This window comes from Ranitomeya variabilis, chromosome 5, assembly GCF_051348905.1.
Source record: "Ranitomeya variabilis isolate aRanVar5 chromosome 5, aRanVar5.hap1, whole genome shotgun sequence".
NCBI lineage: Eukaryota > Metazoa > Chordata > Amphibia > Anura > Dendrobatidae > Ranitomeya > Ranitomeya variabilis.
The window spans coordinates 37361099-37383074 of NC_135236.1; the positions used below are offsets into that span (position 1 = coordinate 37361099).

At 51.3% G+C, this 21976-nt stretch overlaps 1 protein-coding gene across 1 annotated transcript in view; it reads left to right on the forward strand.

The window, feature by feature from the left end:
- Nucleotides 1-21976, forward strand: part of CNTROB (centrobin, centriole duplication and spindle assembly protein) — a 37515-nt gene that overhangs the window by 848 nt on the left and 14691 nt on the right. Inside the window, exons 2-11 of the mRNA XM_077261662.1 lie at nucleotides 719-1083; nucleotides 2567-2654; nucleotides 2732-2789; nucleotides 2906-3050; nucleotides 7510-7626; nucleotides 8495-8611; nucleotides 9090-9188; nucleotides 9271-9477; nucleotides 10421-10567; nucleotides 21667-21800. Coding sequence (XP_077117777.1) covers nucleotides 739-1083; nucleotides 2567-2654; nucleotides 2732-2789; nucleotides 2906-3050; nucleotides 7510-7626; nucleotides 8495-8611; nucleotides 9090-9188; nucleotides 9271-9477; nucleotides 10421-10567; nucleotides 21667-21800 — 1457 coding nt within the window. The 5' untranslated portion in view covers nucleotides 719-738. The remainder of the gene's footprint in view (nucleotides 1-718; nucleotides 1084-2566; nucleotides 2655-2731; nucleotides 2790-2905; nucleotides 3051-7509; nucleotides 7627-8494; nucleotides 8612-9089; nucleotides 9189-9270; nucleotides 9478-10420; nucleotides 10568-21666; nucleotides 21801-21976) is intronic.

Here is a 21976-nt window from a genome sequence, read left to right on the forward strand (position 1 = left end):
AGCGATGACATCACCGCTGCAGACAATCAGTGAACTTGGTGACATGTCGTCTACTTCTACAGAGGCAGTAATTGGCTGCAGCGGTGACATGTGCTGTAGTCATGACATCACGGCTACAGCCAGAAGAGCAGCGGGGGCCAGGGCTGGTCCCAGGACATGCAGACCACTGTCTGTCGTCTTACAAGTATCCAATCCTTTGGAATCACTCTTCTTGTAAAGCCCCTCTAATATGGGATGTGTGTGACATCGGAGACCCCACTGATCGGCTGTAGGGACAGCGCCGTGCACCGTGAAGTGGCCGGTCTCGGAATTGCAGCTCTTATCTCATTCACTTCAATAGGCTGTGACCTGCAGTACCTGAGAGCGTCCACTAGACGCAGCACTGAGTTGTGCGCTCCACTTGTAGGAGCTGAGGACAGCGGCTCAGTGCGGGGGGCAGGTGTCAGACCCCCATCAATCTGATGACCTCTCCTAACTACAGGTCATCCATGACTTGGTCCCGGACAACCCCTGTAAGTCTCCAGTCTCTGTATACTTTGCAGCTGCCATCATGTCCCATGCACCCACATGACCGCTGCAGCCAATCACTGGCCCTGTTTTCAGGATCTGCTGCCATATACTTGTGACTGTAATGCTGTCCGGGGGGGGGGGGGGGGGCAGATACTTAACCCTTCTGTTACAATATTAGTAATCCGTGTGCTCTCTCCTCTCTCTGCAGCTTCTCTCTCCCCACTGTCCATGGCGCTCCCTCACGCCTTCTCTCTCCAGGACGCCTCCCTCCTCAGCGGCATTGAGCCCCTTCCTCTGTCCTCTCCTCCCTCTCCGCGTCACGCCATCACCGATCTGTGCTCGCCTCCTCTCCTCCTGTCTCCGTCCCTCCGACGCGCCGTCTCCTCCCAGGTCACCGCTCAGCTCTACGCTTCCCTGAGACGCAGCCAAGAAGTGGATGAAGACGAGGAGATTCGCCAAGTCTCAGGAAGAGCAGAGCCGGCCCAGGGTCCAGCCATGACCTCCGAGGTGGAGGAGCTAGCTGATGAGTTGTCCAGGAGGCTCCAGGAGGGCGTGGAGACTACCGGGAGAAGGGTATGTTTTGATGAGACCCCCGCTGCCCAATATGCACGGTATCGCCATCACCATACTGAAATGTGGGGGATGGGGAGCGTCTGCCAAACACCTCTGGCTGTCTTTATCCCTGTTCCAAGCGGTTGTCCACCTCTGTGGCAAATGTACTGTATTTTGCTGATTATAAGACTCACCGGACCACAAGACGCATCCCAGATTTTGGGGTGCAAAATAGTATTTTTAAATTTTTTTGTTATATAAATTGGCGGTACGTCTTATATTCTCTTTTAACGATATCTTACCTAGGGTCATCGGTGGTAGATCAGGGTAACAGGAGGCCAGCGACAGCAGGGGCGGTGCCTGGGGGTCACAGAAGGTGCCGGGGCCGAGATCTCCATCTGCGCATCTGCCGCCGGATGCGCCCATTTTCCCAAAGCCCACCGCAGGGATATCATAGGGAAAATGGACTCGGTACCAACACCTGTGATCTCCGTCACCACAGCATCACCTGCCGCTGCCGGCTTCATGAAGCAGCAACCCTGTGACCTCGTTCCGCTGGCCCCCGATAAGCTGACTTCCTCCCAAATTTGGAGGCAAAAAGTGCGTTTTATATAAAAAAAAAAAAATACGATATTAATTTTTACCTAACCCCTTTACGACATGCGCCGTACATGTACAGCGCATGTCGTGTCTTCCCTTTTGATGTGGGCTCTGGCGCTGAGCCCACATCTTTCCTGGCACATGTCGGCTGTTTTGAACAATGGACATGTGCCTGGAACAGCTGCGGGTGGAATCGCAATGGACCCACGACTGTTAACCCGTTAAATGCGGCATTTAATGCACGCGCTTCTGGCAATCTCGCCGGAAATCCACCCATCGGTGACCCCCGTCATGTGATCGCGGGTCACTGATGTTTCGGCATGTCAACCAGAGGTCTCCTGCAGACCTCTATGGTTGTCACTGCCGCATTGCTATGAGCGCCGCCCGGTGATTAGCGCTCACAGCAAGTCAGCAAGTCTGATAATTGCCTCTATGTAGCGGAGCCGATCGGGTTATGGCAGCTTCTAGTCTCCCATGGAAGCATGCCAAAAGAAAAAAAAAAAGTTTTTAAAAATAAAAAATATATAAAAGTTCAAATCGCCCCATTTTGCTCCATTCAAAATAAAACAATAAAAAAAAAATCAAACATACACATATTTGGTATCGCTGTGTGACGTGTCGCCCGATCTATCAATAAAAAAAAAAAAAGAATTAACCCGATCGCTAAGCCGTGTAACAAGAAAAAGATTCAAAACACCAGAATTAGGTTCTTTTTGGTCGCTGCGACATTGTGATATCTCTGGGGCTCCTGAGGCGAGTAGTCCACAGTGCTGACTGTTCAGTAACTGGTCCGCACCGGCCAACTCCACCCATGTGATCTTATGCTTGAAGCTGAGTGTCCACTGGATTTCCGCCTTGTTTTTGGTCCCCTCCGTCACTATAACCGCAGTGCGTTCCTCCACAGGAGCCCTCTCCGTACATCACGCAGATGGAGTCTCTACGGTGCCACCTGAAGACGATGCTCAGCCTGGGAAGCACTGGGATGTCACACGGTGGGTGAGACCGGACGGAGGGAAACCACGGGGGGATGTTCAGCTTCATCTCAGTTGTCATTACTTTCTTCTTGTAGGTGAGGCCGCTGAAAAGAGACTGGAGCAGCAGAGCGACACCACGAGCACCTTGCTCAGGTAAGAGTCATCCATGTGTGCTGTATGTAATCACATACAGGAGGCCCCTTTGTGTACAACAGTATGGTGCTGTGCATCTGGTACTGACCTGCGGATAACGTACCTCTATTTCTCAGTGCCCATCCTGGCCAGGACCTCTCGCCGCCCCTGTCTCTCGCTGGCTTGGAAGGTCTCTTCCCTCGATACTCTACCCTGTACAATGCCCCCTTACCTGACCTCCAACTGAGAGACGCCCTGGAAAAAGAGACGGCACGTCGCAAGGTAAAGCCGTCCATGGACTGCTCTGTGCGCTCACTAATTTTCTCTTTTGCTTTTTTTTTTTTTTTTTTTTCTTGCATTCCACGCCTCTTTTTCATTAGTGGTTTCTTTTTTTTTCTCCTGTCCCTCTTTTTTTCTGCAATGCTCTCACTCCATTCCTCTCTTTCTCTTTTTTCCTACATCACTCTTTTTTTATTGTCTTTCTCCCCTTTCTTTATTCTTTTATCTCTGTCTCCTTTGTTTTTTCCATTAGCCGTTTCTATCTCCTCAATCGCTCATCATCCGTTACTGTGACTCACCATCTCTACCCCTGCCTCGCTCTCTGTGATTCCCCCGTCTCTACCCCTGCCTCGCTCTCTGTGATTCCCCCATCTCTGCCCCTGCCTCGCTCTGTGATTCCCCCGTCTCTACCCCTGCCTCGCTCTCTGTGATTCCCCCGTCTCTACCCCTGCCTATCTTTGTGTTTCCCCCGTCTCTTCCCCTGCCTCTCTCTCTCTGTGATTCCCCCGTCTCTTCCCCTGCCTTGCTCTTTGATTCCACTGTCTCTTCTCCTGCCTCGCTCTTTGATTCCCCCGTCTCTTCCCCTGTCTCGCTCTCTGTGATTCCCCCGTCTCTACCCCTGTCTCGCTCTCTGTGATTCCCCCGTCTCTACCCCTGCCTCGCTCTCTGTGATTCCCCCGTCTCTACCCCTGCCTCGCTCTCTGTGATTCCCCCGTCTCTACCCCTGCCTCGCTCTCTGTGATTCCCCCGTCTCTACCCCTGCCTCGCTCTCTGTGATTCCCCCGTCTCTACCCCTGCCTCGCTCTCTGTGATTCCCCCGTCTCTACCCCTGCCTATCTTTGTGTTTCCCCCATCTCTTCCCCTGCCTCGCTCTCTGTGATTCCCCCGTCTCTACCCCTGCCTATCTTTGTGTTTCCCCCGTCTCTTCCCCTGTCTCGCTCTCTGTGATTCCCCCGTTTCTTTCCCCGGTCTCGCTCTCTGTGATTCCACCGTCTCTACCCCTGCCTCGCTCTCTGTGATTCCACCGTCTCTACCCCTGCCTCGCTCTCTGTGATTCCACCGTCTCTACCCCTGCCTCGCTCTCTGTGATTCCACCGTCTCTTCTCCTGCCTCGCTCTCTGTGATTCCCCCGTCTCTTCTCCTGCCTCGCTCTCTGTGATTCCACCGTCTCTTCTCCTGCCTCGCTCTCTGTGATTCCCCCGTCTCTTCTCCTGCCTCGCTCTCTGTGATTATTATTATTATAGCGCCATTTATTCCATGGCGCTTTACATGTGAGGAGGGGTATACATAATAAAAACAAGTACAATAATCTTAAACAATACAAGTCACCACTGGTACTGGAGGAGAGAGGACCCTGCCCGCGAGGGCTCACAATCTACAAGGGATGGGTGAGAATACAGTAGGTGAGGATAGAGCTGGTCGTGCAGTGGTTTCGTCGATCGGTGGTTACTGCAGGTTGTAGGCTTGTTGGAAGAGGTAGGTCTTCAGGTTCTTTTTGAAGGTTTCGATGGTAGGCGAAAGTCTGATGTGTTGTGGTAGAGGGTTCCAGAGTATGGGGTGATACGCGAGAGAAATCTAGTATGTGATTGTGGGAAGAGGAGATAAGAGGGGAGTAGAGAAGGAGATCTTGTGAGGATCTGAGGTTGCGTGTAGGTAAGTACCGGGAGACGAGGTCACAGATGTATGGAGGAGACAGGTTGTGGATGGCTTTGTACGTCATGGTTAGGCTTTTGTACTGGAGTCTCTTGGCAATGGGTAGCCAGTGCAGGGATTGACAGAGGGGAGAGGCCGGGGAATAGCGGGGGGACAGGTGGATTAGTCGGGCAGCAGAGTTTAGAATAGATTGGAGGGGTGCGAGAGTGTTAGAGGGGAGGTGTTATGATCCTTAATGGCTGAGGAACACAAATAGACCAGCAAGTGAATAAACTAAGGACGAGCTCTAGGGAGATGGTAACTGGACTGACCGCAAATCTGAACCTATCCAACACAACTAGAGGTAGCCGGTGAACGTGCCTAAAAAATTCCTAGACGTCTCGAGCCAGCCTGAGGAACTAGCTACCCCTAAAGAGAAAGAAAGACCTCGCTTGCCTCCAGAGAAATAATCCCCAAAGATATCGAAGCCCCCAACAAATATTAACGGTGAAGTAAGAAGAAGGCACATACATAGGGATGAAATCAGATTCAGCAAAAGAGGCCCACTAGTACTAGAAAGCAGAAAATAGAGCAGGGGTCTATGCGATCAATAAAAAACCCTTACAAAATATCCATCCTGAGATTTCAAGAACCCACACACCAACTAACGGTGTGTGGGGAGAAACTCAGCCCACTAGAGCAACCAGCAAGCGAGGGCATTACATTTTAGCAAGCTGGACAAGAAAACATGATAAACACGGCTGATCAAAAAATGAGCAAACAAAACTTAGCTTATCCTGGATGGACTGGGAGCAAGGTAGTCAGAAGGAATCTGAGTAGCACTGATTACATCGACAGCCGGCCACAAGTGGAAGTAAAACAGAGCTATATAGGAACCTCCCAGAGGATAACAAACCAGCTGATAGCCAGAGACCAGCAGGATAACAGACAAAGCCACCAGGGGGAGCCCAAAGCAAAAGTCACACCATACCACCAGTGACCACAAGAGGGAGCCTGAAAACAGAGCTCACAACAGGGAGGCCACAGAGCAGGAGGTTACAGTAGTCGAGGCAGGAGATGATGAGGGCATGGACTAGGGTTTTTGCAGATTCTTGATTTAGGAATGTACGGATCCATGAAATATTTTTGAGTTAAAGGCGGCAGGAAATGGAAAGGGCTTGGATATGTGGTTTGAAAGAGAGATCAGTGTCAAGGATTACCCCAAGACAGCGGGCTTGTGGGACTGGGGAGAGTGGGCAGCCATGTACTGTAATGGATAGGTTCGTTGGGGGGGTCGCGTGAGATGGGGGAAAGATGATGAATTCTGTTTTGTCCATGTTAAGTTTAAGAAATCTAGCGGAGAAGAAGGATGAAATAGTGGATAGACATTGAGGGATTCTGGTTAGTAGGGTGGTGATATCTGGTCCAGAGATGTAGATCTGTGTGTCATCAGCATAGAGGTGATACTGAAAGCCGTGAGATTCTATGAGCTGTCCGAGGCCAAAGGTGTAAATGGAGAAGAGCAGGGGCCCTAGAACTGAACCTTGCGGGACTCCGACAGATAGGGGGCGAGGTGAGGAGGTGGTGTGTGAGTGGGAGATGCTGAAAGTCCGGTCTGTTAGGTATGACGAGATCCAGGATAGGGCCAAGTCTGTGATGCCAAGGGATGAGAGGGTCTGTAGTAATAGGGAATGGTCCACTGTGTCAAAGGCAGAGGACAGGTCAAGGAGGAGGAGGACACAGTAGTGCCGCTTGCTCTTGGCGGTTAATAGGTCATTGGTGACCTTAGTTAGGGCAGTTTCAGTGGAGTGGTATGACCGGAAGCCAGATTGTAAGCGGTCAAACCCGTAACCCGTCTCGCTCTCTGTGATTTCCCCTTCTCTTCCCGTGCCTAGCTCTCTGTGATTTCCCCATCTCTTCTCTTGCCTCGCTCTCTGTGATTCTCCTGTCTCTTCCCCTTCCTCTCTCTCTGTGATGCCCCCATCTCTTCCCCTGCCTCGCTCTCTGTGATTTCCCCATCTCTTCCCCTGCCTCTCTGTCTGTGATTCCCCCGCCTCGCTCTCTGTGATTCCCCTGTCTCTTCCCCTGCCTTGCTCTCTGTGATTCCCCCGTCTCTAGCCCTGCCTAGCTCTCTGTGATTCCCCAGTCTCTTCCCCTGCCTATTTCTCTGTGATTCCCCCGTCTCTTCTCCTGCCTCGCTCTCTGTGATTCCCCCATCTCTTCCCCTGCCTCGCTCTGTGATTCCCCCATCTCTTCCCCTGCCTCGCTCTCTGTGATTCCCCTGTCTCTTCCCCTGCCTCGCTCTCTGTGATTCCCCTGTCTCTTCCCCTGCCTCGCTCTCTGTGATTCCCCCGTCTCTTCCCCTGCCTCGCTCTCTGTGATTCCCCTGTCTCTTCCCCTGCCTCGCTCTGTGATTCCCCCGTCTCTTCCCCTGCCTCGCTCTCTGTGATTTCCCCGTCTCTTCCCCTGCCTTGCTCTCTGTGATTCCCCCGTCTCTAGCCCTGCCTAGCTCTCTGTGATTCCCCCGCCTCGCTCTCTGTGAATCCCCCGTCTCTTCCCCTGCCTCGCTCTATGATTCCTCCGTCTCTTCTCCTGCCTAGCTCTCTGTGATTCCCCCGTCTCTTCTCCTGCCTCGCTCTCTGTGATTCCCCCGTCTCTACTTGTCTCTCCCCCCCGATCTCTTCAGTGACTCCGTCATCTGTCATGACTGTGGATCAGCGGCTAAGCCTCATTGTGATGTAATCCTGTTAGCCAGTCATGTGGTGGCTGGCTCATCTACCTCCTTGTTCCCCGACGGCCCATCCCCCAATGTCAGTGTCTCTCTCCGCAGCACCTCGAGCGTCACATCCAGAACCTGCAGAGTGAGATGCTGGAGCTCCAGCAGGGGGCGTCCGTGATGCTGGCGGCCGACCGCAGGAAGGACTGTATGATCCAGCAGCTGGACCAGGTGACCTCTGTCATACCACTACCTACCACAGTGGGGCGTCCTCCACCCACTAACACCTGCCGGTGTGCTCTGCTCCCAAATGGCGGAGAGGTGTGGCAGGTATCACACACTTGTCCTACCTGTTGGCTGTCTGGAGGTCACTACCTTCGAGGCATCTCTCAGCACCTGAAGTGAAACGCACTGGACAATCCCTTTAAGATAATGAGAGGAGCTTCGCCTCTTGTCATTCCGCTTCATAAGGAAATCTGTGCTGTCACAACAGTGAAGGAGAAATTCTTAGATGACGACACCCTCCATATTAACTCTGCAGCATACGCCGATCAGCCATAACCATAAAGGGATAGTCCAGGGCTGATGTTTTGATGGCCTATCCTTGCGTTTGGTGGCCGGGGATCCGTTACTTGGCAGCCTCCGCCGATTGGCTAGATAATGCTCCCAAGGGCGGCTGGATGTACACAGTGTGGTGTCCGTTCTCAGTGCTGCAGCTCTGCTCCCATTCACTTTCCTGTGTTCTAAACTGCCTTACCCCAGAATGGCTACTACATGTGTGTGGAGCCGCAATGTTCTGGCCTCTTAGGCCTTTTATATCAGGCCGGTTGTCAGACTTCTAACAACCTGATATTGATCAATTATTCGAAGGATAGCTCATCGATAGCCAAGTTCTGCATGATATCGTGTAGTTTCCACTCTGGCCCATGGAGGCATGGACCTGGCAGCCCATATGATCCCTGAAAGTGTTAAGCTTCAGATCTGTTAACCTTTTTGCTGTCCCGGGTTTAATTTTGGACATGGTTCTGTCCAGTCCGACAAGTGGGGCGATGCATCCTGGCTGAGGTTTCTGAACGTGTACAAATTTTGGTGCCCTCAGACTCTGGCGCTGGTGGTCGGAGGTTGGAAGCAGCAGGAATGTCAGAGAGAAGAGACCATGCACAGACTCCGGCAGGAGAAGGAGGAGGCCGAACAGGCCCGTACCAGGGACCAGGAGGTGAGAAATCACATGACCACCGAAGCTACCAAAACGTGAGCTTCAGTCACCCAGCAGAGAAACGAGGGTTAACACAAAACCTGACTTAAAGGTCCATTTTTGTCCCCAATCTTTGGAAAAGAGTCCCCTTTTCTCCTGATCGCTAAATCACTACAAAAACAAGTGAATTTCAAATTCTGTGGCAGAGCAGATGGCCCAATGCCGACCTAATTGGAGCTGCAGATCCCAAATTCTCCGGGTCCATACGCTTTTTCTTTTTTTTCCAGTGAAAAATTGAGGACACAAGTACCCCTTTCTTATGATTAGTGGGACCCCTCACTGACCTAATGGTATGCCTCCATACAGTGGATACAATTAGACTGGAATGTCCCTTTAAAGGATGGTGAAAAGAATTCTTAGCTACCCCCTTATCTGAGAGTAGTGATCAAGGTGCCTTTTTTCTGCTCAGTGCCACTTCTGATGTCTCCTCACTCGACAGATCCTGGCACAAGTGGAGCAGCGTCTGGCCGAGGCCATGGAGTCGTTGGGTCGAGAGCAGGTTGCCGCCAAGGAGCAGCAGACAGAACTGCAGAGACAGGTGAGCGTTGTACTGCTGTTGTGTAAGATCGATACCAGCGCTGTGCCTCTGCGCCTTTCTGATCTGATGACGTCTTCTACAGATCGAGGAGCAGACGGCTCATGTTTCGCAGCTCCAAAAAGAACGGAAAGCGGAGGAAGAAGCGAGAGAGCAGGAAAGGCGAGAGCTGGAGACATTTCAGCAGCGAGCACAGGAGCAGCAGAGATCCTGGGAGCAGCGGGAGCTGGAGCTGCAGGAGGAGTGCAGACAAGCGCAGGACAGAGGAACGAGGGAGCTGGAGAAGGAGAAGGTAACCGCACCGCAAAAAGGGCACAAATCCAGGCACCCCTCCCCCATGTCCTACAATCATTCTGTCAATATGCCCTGATCTAGGCTTTCCATCTCACAGAGGTGCTGCGCTCTGTCCCCTGCTGTTGCTTCCCCACCACAACTTGATCGAAGACTACCATTGGGTTACTGTGGGGCTACTGAATGCCATAGTGGCTGCCACGTTTATAACGGCCCGTGGGCTTCATAAGAGAAAGCCATGTTGACTATAAAGTACAACAGAAAACTACTGCAGAGAGTAGAACAAGATATGAATCGACTCCTTACAGTTCAGGTGCCCCTCTGGCATCTAATAAATAGACATCAAATGTAAAAAAAAAAAATTGTTGTTAAACTAAATTTTGTATCCCCCCCCCCCCCTCCTCTGTTACTAAATGCAGAAAAGTGCAATCTATCAAAATATAAATTGTATTAAATGCCTTAAAGAGAAAAGAAAAAAAACATCTCAACTCCAGAAGTGCAGTTTATTTACTCGTCACATCTTCCAAAAAAAAGAGTGCCCCTCATAAAACGAGCCCCCGTAGGGCGATGACGACATAACATTTCACAAGTTTTGGCCTCTGGAAGAAAAGGAGGAAAATAAACAAATGTGGAAAAATGAGAATTGGCCACGATGAGAAGGAGTTGGACACATTGCAACTTGTCACTGCGATCTCTGTAGTGGACATCCGTGCCCCGCGGCCCTCACCACTCACCAGAATGAAGGGGTAAGCGAGCTGCACAGCGCCCCCTATCTCTTCTGACCAGAAGAGCTGTGAGATTCCTTGCCTGGCAGGCTTCCTGTTCTGTACACATAACACAATGGCAAGGAATCGTGTTACTTTTCTGATTGTCGCTGGTGAAACTAAGGTTGGTTCTTCCTCACCTTATTTCCATCCATGATTCTCTCCCCTTTCTTCCTACAGGCTTTCTCTCAACAGGAGACCCAAAAGTCTCAGCAGCTACAGCTGGCACTCGCCGCCCAACATGGAGACGTCTTGCGTTTGGAGCGCGAGCTGCAAACATCTCACAGAGAGAGAGATACTCTGCAGATGGAGCTCAACTTGGAGAAGGTAATGACTATCTGCAGTCTCTATCATTCTTTCCATTGGCTACATGGCAAAAGGTTAAAGGGGGTTATTCCCATTTTCTCCTTCGCCTCATTGGGGGACACAGGACCATGGGTTATGCTGCTGTCTCTAGGAGGCTGACACTAAGCTGAGACAAAAAAAGGTTAGCTCCTCCCCTGCAGTATACACCCTCATACTGGCTTCCAGACACCCAGTTCAAGCTTAGTGTCCGTAGGAGGCACACTTATTTTTATTCTCATGGATTTTTTCTTTTTAATCTATTCCGGACGAAGGGGGCGACGGATTCTTTCATGGTCCGATCTCCCCCGAACCAACAACAGGCGAGCACGGGAGTTTCACCTCACCGTATCCTCTCCTGCGACGTGGGAGCCACTGCCTGAGCTGATCTTTTTTGGGGCGACGGTTTTTTCCCCAGAAGGGCACCGTTCTCCCCACTTAGTCCAGACGAGCACTGGTGTTTTCCTCCAGTACCCTCTTCTGCAGCCAGGCCTTTTTATGCCGGACTGCCCTGTCCACCAGGTTTCACCCTCGGCTGTACAGAGGCACTAGTACCCGTGGCGTCCGTGCGATATTCCCTGCATCACCACTGCATGCGGCTGATTCAGGGGTGGACGGTTCCTCTCCACCCCCCGTTTCTGGGGCTGGTGGATGGAGGCTTCCCATCCCCTGCACCGTCCCTGTCTTCCACCCCAATTACCTCAGTCCCGGTGCGCTGCTCCATCAGGGTAAGTGTCTCGGGGGTAGGGGGGGGTGGTCACTGGTCCGGCGGTCCGGAGGGCTCCCCATATTTCTAGTGGCACTCCTTATTCTTGGGCCTCTTGATACCGCGGCCTTCAGCGGCAGCGCGCCAGGCCGATGGTACAAATTTAGTCCCCGGCTTCGGCCTAGACGACCGGGAACCTGGCGCTTCCCGATAGGCTCCGCCCCCTTTTTTCGCGTCATCGAGCGGCTCCGCCCACCTCTAGTGGCGCTTCTCGCTAGGCTCCGCCCCTTTTCGCTAGGCTCCACCCCCTTTTCGTGTCATCGCACGGCTCCGCCCCCTTTTCGCGTCATCACGTGGCTCCGCCCACCGGTCCTGGCGCTTCTCGCTGTGCGAGATCTTCCCCCAGGTCTCGGCGGCCATCTTGGATCTCATATGCTCGCCGCAGCACCAGGTCTCCCAGCTGCAGCGTCCCCCACGTGCTGCTCTGTGCACGCCGGCTGTCGCCTAGTTCTCCTGCCGCCTCCCTCTTCCTCGTTGGGTCACAGGACCAGGGTAAGGAGACCGTCAGCGCTCTCCTGCAGTCTCGCTCTCGCTTCCCCTCCCAGGGAATCAGGCTAGCCCCTGGCATTAGTTTACACCATGTCTCAGTCTAAGACTAAGAAATCCACAAAGGTGCATTCGACCTTTTTTTCTGCGTGTACCACCTGCCAGGCTCCACTTCCCCGCCCTCAAAGCTCTCCCCTCTGCTCTGCCTGCGATGCCCCAGGTGCCCAGGAGCCCTCCACCGACTCCGGTGTACCTAGCCCCCCCCCCGTGGGTTGTTTCACTTTCGCAGTCCGTGGATTTTTTAGCCAACGCCATCAAATCCATTCAAAATCCTCCCGGGGAACAGGGCAATCCGTTACAGGTCCTAAGGGATCCCTACGTAGCAGGGGATTCGTCTACCAGCAGGGGCCGCTCTCCACTTATAGAGGCACGGTCGTCCAGAAAACGGATCCGTACTACCTCTCCTGGGCGTTCACCTCGCCACTCAGTTTCTGGCAGCTCCACCTCTCGCTCACCCTCTTTGGGGGCTCGCAGCGTTCAAGACTCTGAACATGAGTCCGAGGTATCATTGGACCCGGAGGCTCCGGAGTTCAGAGCTACGGTTAACTCCCTCATTGTAGCAGTCAATCACGCGCTTAGGGTGGATGATGACCCTAATTCCGCTCCGGAACACGCGGTTTCTTTTACCAGAACCAAGCGTTCCCACAAGACTTTTGCCTCTCACCCAGCTTTTCTTGATATAGTCAAGCGTCACAGGGAGCGTCCAGATAACCGTTTCTCGGGTAAGAAGGATCTGGTATCGAAGTATCCCTTCTCAACAGATCTCGTGAAAGACTGGACGGATCCCCCTATAGTAGACCCTCCGGTCTCGCGCCTGGCCTCTAAAACACTTCTCTCAGTCCCGGACGGCGCTTCAATTAAGAGTCCCACTGAACGCCAGCTAGACTCCCTAGCTCGCTCAGTGTATGAGGCCTCAGGCTCTTCCCTGTCCCCCTCATTCGCCGCGGCTTGGGTGGCTAAGGCAATGGTTTCCTGGGCGGAGGCTCTAGCGAAATCTATTCACGAACAGGACCTCCCGTCTGAGATGGCGGACCTGACTAAGCAGTTAGCCATGGCTAGTGATTATGTGATGTACGCATCTCTTGATGCGGCGAATTGCGCAGCATCGGCGGCCACTAACGCCATCGCTATTAGAAGGACTCTTTGGCTCAGAGAGTGGCGCGCAGACTCCTCCTCTAAAAAATCTCTGATCTCTCTCCCTTTTCAAAGCGGGCGCCTTTTTGGCGAAAGGCTTGACCAGCTTATTTCCGACGCCACGGGAGGAAAGAGCAAGTTTCTTCCCCAACAGAGGCCCAAGGCGGCTTTCCAGCGTCAACCTTATTTTCGCTTTCGGTCATTTCGTACCAGCCCAGCCTGGTCCAATCCTACCGGTCGCCCCAGATCGGACCGATCCGCTCGCACAGACAGAGACGTTCGCCCCTCCTTCAGGCCGATCCCTTCCTGGCGCGGAAAACCTAGGCAGCCCAGAACCAGAGGTTCCAGACCTCCCAGATTCCCGTCTCAATGACTCGGGAACGGCGCCAGTCGATACCACCAGAGTAGGCGGACGTCTACTCCTTTTTCAGCAGGCCTGGCTCTCCGTCGTTCAAGACGGATGGGTCAGGGACCTGGTATCGTCGGGCTACAAAATAGAGTTCTCCTCTCCTCCTCCAACCCGGTTTTTCCCCTCTCGTCTCCCCAGCTCGGGAGCTCAGTCTCGCGCCCTTCTTTGCGCTATCCACTCCCTCCGCCAGAGCGGGGTCATTGTTCCGGTCCCGGAACACGAGAGGTTCAAAGGTTTCTACTCAAACCTCTTCGTAGTGCCAAAAAAGGACGGAACAGTGCGCCCCATTTTGGATCTGAAACTCCTGAACAAGTGTGTAAGAGTCCGGCACTTCAGGATGGAATCACTCAGATCGGTCATCTCTTCGTTGGAAAGAGGGGAATTCTTGGCCTCGATAGACATCAAGGATGCCTATCTTCACATCCCTATTTTCCCGCCTCATCAAAGGTTCCTCCGCTTTGCCATTCTGAACGACCACTTCCAGTTCACGGCCTTACCCTTCGGTCTTGCCACAGCGCCCAGGGTATTCACCAAGGTCATGGCGGCTGTCATGGCCATCCTTCACTCGCGAGGAGTCGTCGTGTTACCTTACTTAGACGATCTCCTCATAAAGGGTCCGTCTTTCCAAACCTGCGAGTCAAGCGTCCACATTACCCTGGATTCTCTCTCGCGCCTGGGCTGGCTGATCAACTTGGACAAGTCCTCTCCCGTTCCTGCCCGTCGGATCTCCTTTCTGGGAATGATCCTGGACACTTCAAGGGGGCTGGTTTTGCTTCCTCGGTCCAAGGCTCAAGCGCTTCAGCAGGGAGCCCGAACGCTCCGTCATCTTCGCCCGCGAACCATTCGGTTCGCCATGAAGATCCTGGGAAAGATGGTTGCAGCAATCGAAGCGGTTCCTTTCGCTCAACTCCATCTCCGCCCCTTACAACAGGCTCTGGACAACTGGGACAGGAGTCTCCCATCTCTCGACCGTCCTTGCCCGCTGTCTCCGCGGGTCAGACAATCCCTCATATGGTGGACCCTGGGTCCATCTCTTCTCCAGGGGAAGTCCTTCCTCCCGATCCGCTGGTTAGTGGTAACTACCGACGCCAGCCTCCTCGGCTGGGGGGCGGTGTTTCTTCATCACTCTGCCCAGGGCCGTTGGATAGGTCGGGAATCCAGTCTCCCCATCAACATCCTGGAGATTCGGGCTATCAGACTTGCCCTGAGTCACTTTCACACCCTGCTTGCGGGTCACCCTATACGTGTCCAATCGGACAACGTCACGGCGGTGGCTTACATCAACCACCAGGGGGGTACCCGCAGCAGGGCAGCGATGCAGGAAGTCTCTCACATCCTTCGTTGGGCCGAAATCAACCATTCCATCATCTCCGCGGTGCACATTCCGGGAGTCGAGAACTGGGCGGCGGACTTCCTGAGCCGCCAGGGCCTTGCCTCGGGGGAGTGGGAACTCCACCCAGAGGTCTTTCGACAGATCTGTCTTCGCTGGGGGACCCCGGACGTGGATCTGATGGCGTCCAGATTGAACGCCAAGGTTCACAACTTTGTTGCTCGTTCTCGGGATCCCCAGGCCATCGGAGTGGACGCGCTGATATTCCCGTGGCATCAGTTTCAGCTCCCATACGTGTTTCCTCCTCTTCCCTTACTGCCGAAGGTGATCCGAAAGATCAAGACGGAGGGAGTTCCGGTCATCCTGGTCGCTCCAGACTGGCCTCGTCGCGCGTGGTACGCGGAACTCGTCCAGCTCGTAGCCGACGTGCCCTTGCGGCTACCAGACCGCCCAGATCTACTTCGCCAGGGACCGATCTACCATCAGAGCTCAGGGGCCCTACGTTTAACGGCGTGGCTGTTGAAACCTGGATTCTAACTCGTGCCGGTTTCTCTCAGCAGGTCATTCCCACCATGTTAAGTGCTCGTAAGGCGTCTTCCGCCTCCATTTACCACCGCGTCTGGAAAACCTTCTTCTCATGGTGCAGGCTCCGAGGGCTTCCTCCGCTCGTTTTCTCTATCCCTTGCATCTTGAATTTCCTTCAGTCCGGTCTTGACTCCGGTTTGGCACTCAGTTCCCTCAAAGGCCAGGTCTCAGCGTTATCCGTGCTGTTTCAGCGCAGGATCGCCGCCAACCTCCAAGTCAAGACCTTCATCCAGGGAGTCTCCCATGTGGTTCCCCCTTATAGGATGCCGATAGAAACCTGGGATCTCAACTTGGTCCTGGGGGTTCTTCAGGAACCCCCGTTCGAACCCCTTCAAGACGTTTCGCTCTCTGTCCTCTCTTGGAAGGTTGCCTTCCTGGTAGCGGTGACGTCCATCAGAAGGGTTTCAGAGCTCGCCGCCTTGTCCTGCCGGGCACCGTTTCTAGCCTTTCATCAGGACAAAGTGGTCTTACGCCCTTCTCCGGCTTTTCTTCCGAAGGTAGTCTCGCCGTTTCATCTTAACGAGGACATCATCCTCCCTTCTTTTTGCCCGCAGCCCAAGCATAGGGTCGAGAAGGCTCTCCATACTCTAGACCAGAGGTCCCCAACCGCCGGTCCGCGGACCAGGACCGGGCCGTTGGGGTTTTTCAGCCGGTCCGCGGCGCCCCTGTTCAGCGGTCACGTGGGACCGCTCATTAGAGAAATGAATAGGCTGCTCCACCTCCCATAGGGGCGGAGCCGCATAATTCATTTCTCTAATGAAGCGGTGCCGGTGACCGCTGATAGAGGAAGAGGCTGCGGCACCGAAGACCAGCTGTCCGGGGGAAGGAGCGGGACTCCGGGAGCAGGTAAGTATCGCATATTCACCTGTCCGCGTTCCACACGCCGGGCGCTGTCTCCATCTTCCCGGCGTCTCTCCTCACTGACTGTGCAGGTCAGAGGGCGCGATGACGCATATAGTGTGCGCGCCGCCCTCTGCCTGATCAGTCAGTGCAGAGAGACGCCGGGACCGGACGCTGGGGAGCTGCAAGCAAGACAGGTGAGTATGTGTTTTATTATTTTTATTGCAGCAGCAGCACAGCTATGGGGCAATAATGGACGGTGCAGAGCACTATATGGCACAGCTATGGGGCAATAATAAATGGTGCAGAGCACTATATGGCACAGCTATGGGGCAATAATGGTGCAGAGCACTGTATGGCACAGCTATGGGGCAATAATGGTGCAGAGCACTATATGGCACAGCTATGGGGCAATTATGAACGGTGCAGAGCACTATATGGCACAGCTATGGGGCAATTATGAACGGTGCAGAGCACTGTATGGCACAGCTATGGGGCAATAATAAACAGTGCAGAGCACTGTATGGCACAGCTATGGGGCAATAATGGTGCAGAGCACTGTATGGCACAGCTATGGGGCAATAATGGTGCAGAGCACTATATGGCACAGCTATGGGGCAATAATGGTGCAGAGCACTATATGGCACAGCTATGGGGCAATAATGGTGCAGAGCACTATATGGCACAGCTATGGGGCAATAATGGTGCAGAGCACTATATGGCACAGCTATGGGGCAATAATGGTGCAGAGCACTATATGGCACAGCTATGGGGCAATAATGGTGCAGAGCACTATATGGCACAGCTATGGGGCAATTATGAACGGTGCAGAGCACTATATGGCACAGCTATGGGGCAATTATGAACGGTGCAGAGCACTGTATGGCACAGCTATGGGGCAATAATAAACGGTGCAGAGCACTGTATGGCACAGCTATGGGGCAATAATAAACAGTGCAGAGCACTGTATGGCACAGCTATGGGGCAATAATGGTGCAGAGCACTGTATGGCACAGCTATGGGGCAATAATGGTGCAGAGCACTATATGGCACAGCTATGGGGCAATAATGGTGCAGAGCACCAGGGAAACAAGCATGGTGCTCCCACTCATTCTGAACCTATGGTAAGTTGAATCACTTTCTCATTATAAATGTCATAATTATATGATAAGTATGCACTAAGCTCCATCCCTCCATAACCCCACCCCCATATGACCAAAGCCCCGCCCCTGCCCCACCCCCACCGGGCCATGGAAAACTGGTCTTGCTTAAAGCCGGTCCCTGGTGCAAAAAAGGTTGGGGACCTCTGCTCTAGACGTCGTACGGGCCCTCAGAAGGTACATCTCCAGAACGGCTCATTTCAGAAAATCGGATGCCCTTTTCGTGCTCCCTGAGGGTCACAGAAAGGGTTTGGCTGCGTCTAAATCCACGATAGCCAGATGGATTCGATCTGCTATCCAGGAATCCTATCGGGTCAGGGGCAGCCCTATCCCGGCGGGGATTAGAGCTCACTCCACTCGGTCGATGGGTGCTTCCTGGGCCATCCGGCACCAGGCAACAGCGGAGCAGGTTTGCAAGGCCGCAACGTGGTCCAGCCTGCATACCTTCACAAAGCATTACAATGTCCACATCCAATCCTCTGCGGACGCGGCCCTTGGCAGGCGTATTCTGCAAGCGGCTGTTGCGCATTTGTAGTCAGATGGTGCACGGAGTTATTTGGTTGTATTGTTTCCCTCCCAGGGACTGCTTTGGGACGTCCCATGGTCCTGTGTCCCCCAATGAGGCGAAGGAGAAATAGGGATTTTTGTGTGTACTCACTGTAAAATCCTTTTCTCCGAGCCACTCATTGGGGGACACAGCACCCACCCTGGTAGCCTTGCGGCTCGTTACATTTTTTGGTCTTTGACTGTTTGTTTGACATGTTATATTCTAATGTTTCTTCATATTTTATTGTTATTATCCTACTGCTTTTGCACTGAACTGGGTGTCTGGAAGCCAGTATGAGGGTGTATACTGCAGGGGAGGAGCTAACCTTTTTTTGTCTCAGCTTAGTGTCAGCCTCCTAGAGACAGCAGCATAACCCATGGTCCTGTGTCCCCCAATGAGTGGCTCGGAGAAAAGGATTTTACGGTGAGTACACACAAAAATCCCTATTTCATAAATGCGTATTGTTGGATAGTGCTTGTAAATACTAGCAACTTTGCAATTGGTTTCCACGGCAAATTTTTAACACTTCTTGAGATATTGACAATTTTGTTTTTTGTTTACCTCTCATTGCCTTGGAGACCGACCACCACTGCTAGACAGCAGAACACGCACAGTGCCTACAGGCTCTTTTATATTAAGCTTGTAAGCCAACTAGGATCGCCAGAGCATGTTTCTTTCGAATCCCACTCAGTGCTTATAAGCTAGACAGCAGAGTTGGTCTTTCTTCTAGGTTGGTCGGTCTCCTAACAAATGTGAAGTGTTTAGTATCTGAAAAACTGCTGCAAATTTTAATAAACAGTAAATTGTAAATGTATTTGTATTTACCAGCACTACCCAAAAATGCCCAATTGTGAAGATGGAGGGGGAGACACTTTAACCCCTTTACCCCCGAGGGTGGTTTGCACGTTAATGACCGGGCCAATTTTTACAAATCTGACCACTGTCCCTTTATGAGGTAATAACTCTGGAACGCTTTCATGGATCCTGGTGATTCTGACATTGTTTTTCCGTGCCATATTGTACTTCCCCATAGCGGTAAAATTTCTTCGATATGACTTGTGTTTATTTGTGAAATAAAACGGAAATTTGCAGAAAATTTTTCAATTTTCCAACTTTGAATTTTCATGCCCTTAAATCACAGAGATGTGTCACACAAAATACTTAATAAGTAACATTTTCCACATGTCTACTTTACATCAGCACAATTTTGGAACCACATTTTTTTTTTATTAGAAAGTTATAAGGGTTAAAAGATGTCCAGCGATTTCTCATTTTTACAACATAATTTTTTTTTAGGGACCACATCTCATTTGAAGTCACTTTGAGGGGTCTATATGATAGAAAATAACCAAGTGTGACACCATTCTAAAAACTCCACCCCTCAATGTGCTCAAAACCACATTCAAGAAGTTTATTAACCCTTCAGGTGTTTCACAGGAATTTTTGGAATGTGGGAAAAAAATGAACATTTAACTTTTTACTTCAGATGCATTTTTTTTTTATTTTGACTATTTGGGTAACAGGAAAAAATGGACCACAAAATTTGTTGTGTAATATCTCCTGATTTACGCCGATACCACATATGAGGGAGAAAACCACTGTTTGGGCACATGGCAGAGCTCGGAATGGAAGGAGCGCCATTTGATTTTTTTTTTTTAACACAAAATTTGCTGGAACAATTGGCGGATGCCATGTCGCATTTGGAGAGCCTCTGATGTGCCTATCCAGTGAGAACCCCCCCCACAAGTGACACCATTTTGGAAACTACACTCCTCAGGGAACTAATTTAGATGTGTGCTGAGAACATTGAACCCTTAGGTGCTTCACAGATGTTTATGACTTTGAGCCAAAATAATGTCTAATTTTCCCCACATGTGTTTTTAGCACAAAATATTACATTTTCATAAGAGTAACAGGAGAAAATGCGCCATACAATTTGTAGTGTAATTTATTCTGAGCACGCCGATACCCAATATGAGGGAGAAAACTACTGTTTGGGCGCACAGCAGGGCTCGGAAGGGAAGGAGCATCATTTGACTTTTTGAATGTAACATTTCCTGAAATCATTAGGAGACGCCATGTCCCATTTGGAGAGCCCCTGTTGTGCCTAAACAGTGGAAACCCCACAAGTGACACTATTTTGGAAACTAAACCCCTCAAGGAATGTATTTTGATGCGTGGTGAGCACCTTGAACCCCAGGTGCTTCACAGACGTTAATAATATTGAGCCGTGAAAAAAATAAAATCACATTTTCCTCGAAAAAAAATGTTTTTAGCCCCAATTTTTGCATTTTCATAAGGGTAACAGGAGAAATTGCACCATACATTTTGTTGTACAATTTCTCCTGAGTACGCCGATACTCCATATGTGTGGGAAAACTACGCAGTGAGACGCAGTGCAAAGCTCAAAAGGGAAGAGGCACCATATTCGAGTTCAGATTTTGCTGGAATGGTTTGAGGGTGCCATGTCACATTGGCAGAGCTTCTGAGGTGCCAGAACAACCAAAACCCCCTATATTAACCCCCTATATTTGAATTCATTTTACAAACTACACTCACCAATGAAATCATCTAGTGGTTCAGTGATCATATTGACATCACATTTGCCTCACAGAATTTTATACCACTGAGCGGTGAAGAAAGAAAAAATTAAATTTTTACCACTAAAATGTTGTTTTAGCCCCAAGTTTTTAATTTTCCTAAGGGCTAATAGGAATTTTTTTTTTACAACAAGTAGTGGTCCATTTTTTCTTCAGTGTGCTAATACCCTACATGTAAACGGGAAATATTTTTCAGGCACAGTGCAAAGCTAAGAATGCAAGGAGCGCCAGATTTTACGGTTATGGTTTGCAGGTGCCATGACCCACTAGGTGAGCCCATGAGGTGCCAGAACAACAGAAACCCCCATAAGTGACCCCCATTTTACAAACTACACCTCTCAGTGAATTCATCTAGGGGTGCAGTGGTCATATTGACACCATGGGTGTGTCATAGAATTTTATACCATTGGGCAGTGAAGACAAAAATAAATTTTTACCAACAAAATTTAGTTTTAGCCAAAGATTTTACATTTTCACACAAGAAGTGGGTAAAAATGGCACCAAAATTTGTCCCACAATTTCTACTGAATGTGGTAATACCCCATATGTGGCTGTACAGTACTGCTTAGCCATAAGGAGAGACTCGGGAGGTCGGAGCACTATTTGCCTCCTGGAGGGCAAATTTTCCTAGAACAGTTTGTGGACTCCATATACAGCGCCCCTAATTGCTAGGAGAGCAGAATCCCCCCCCCCCCTCAAGTGACCCCATTTTGGAAATTATACCCCTTTGGGAATTTATCTACAGATGTGATGATTTTGACTCCATGGGTATTTACCAGAAACAAGCAGCAGTGGATGTTGCCGTGTGAAAATTGCAAACTGCGGTTGTAGTGACCAGTACGCTGCAGTGACCAGTACGCTATGCCCAACCCGTGCTTCTGGAGGAATGCACCCGTAATTTAGGTGAGCTTTCATCGCTTCAGAAATGTCAGCCCTCTGCTGCCTCCCGGAATGCTTCGAATGCATTTAGATCGCAGCATTTCAGGGGTTAAAGTTCCGGGAGCGGTGCATGACCGGATCAGCGACACCTGGCGGTAATTGCCCGTACACCACCCATGTGCGTAGGCAATCAAAATGAAGTAATAATCACATTGGCGCAGGGACAGATTATTACGTCTGATGTCAGTAGGGGGTAAGAATGACTACTTTTGGCATTTCTCATTATAGGCACGAAACGAGTCCGAGAAAGTGCGGATTGAAAGCGAGCACAAAATGAGGCTGGAAGAGATGATGACGGAGAGACTGGGTGCGATTCAGGAAGAAAGCGCCCAACACTTGTGCGCAGTTCGGGACCATCACAGGTAGGGAGCTGAGGGGCTATGAGTGTGCGGATGGCTGCGTACACACTGGAAATGCTGCGGAGCTTCCATCCAGATTACTGGGCACACAACCTGAATTACAGCAGCAGTAAATGAGGCTGTGTTCTCACTATGAGTATTTGAGGCGCTTTTTCTGCTGAGTATTGTCATGGACCAAA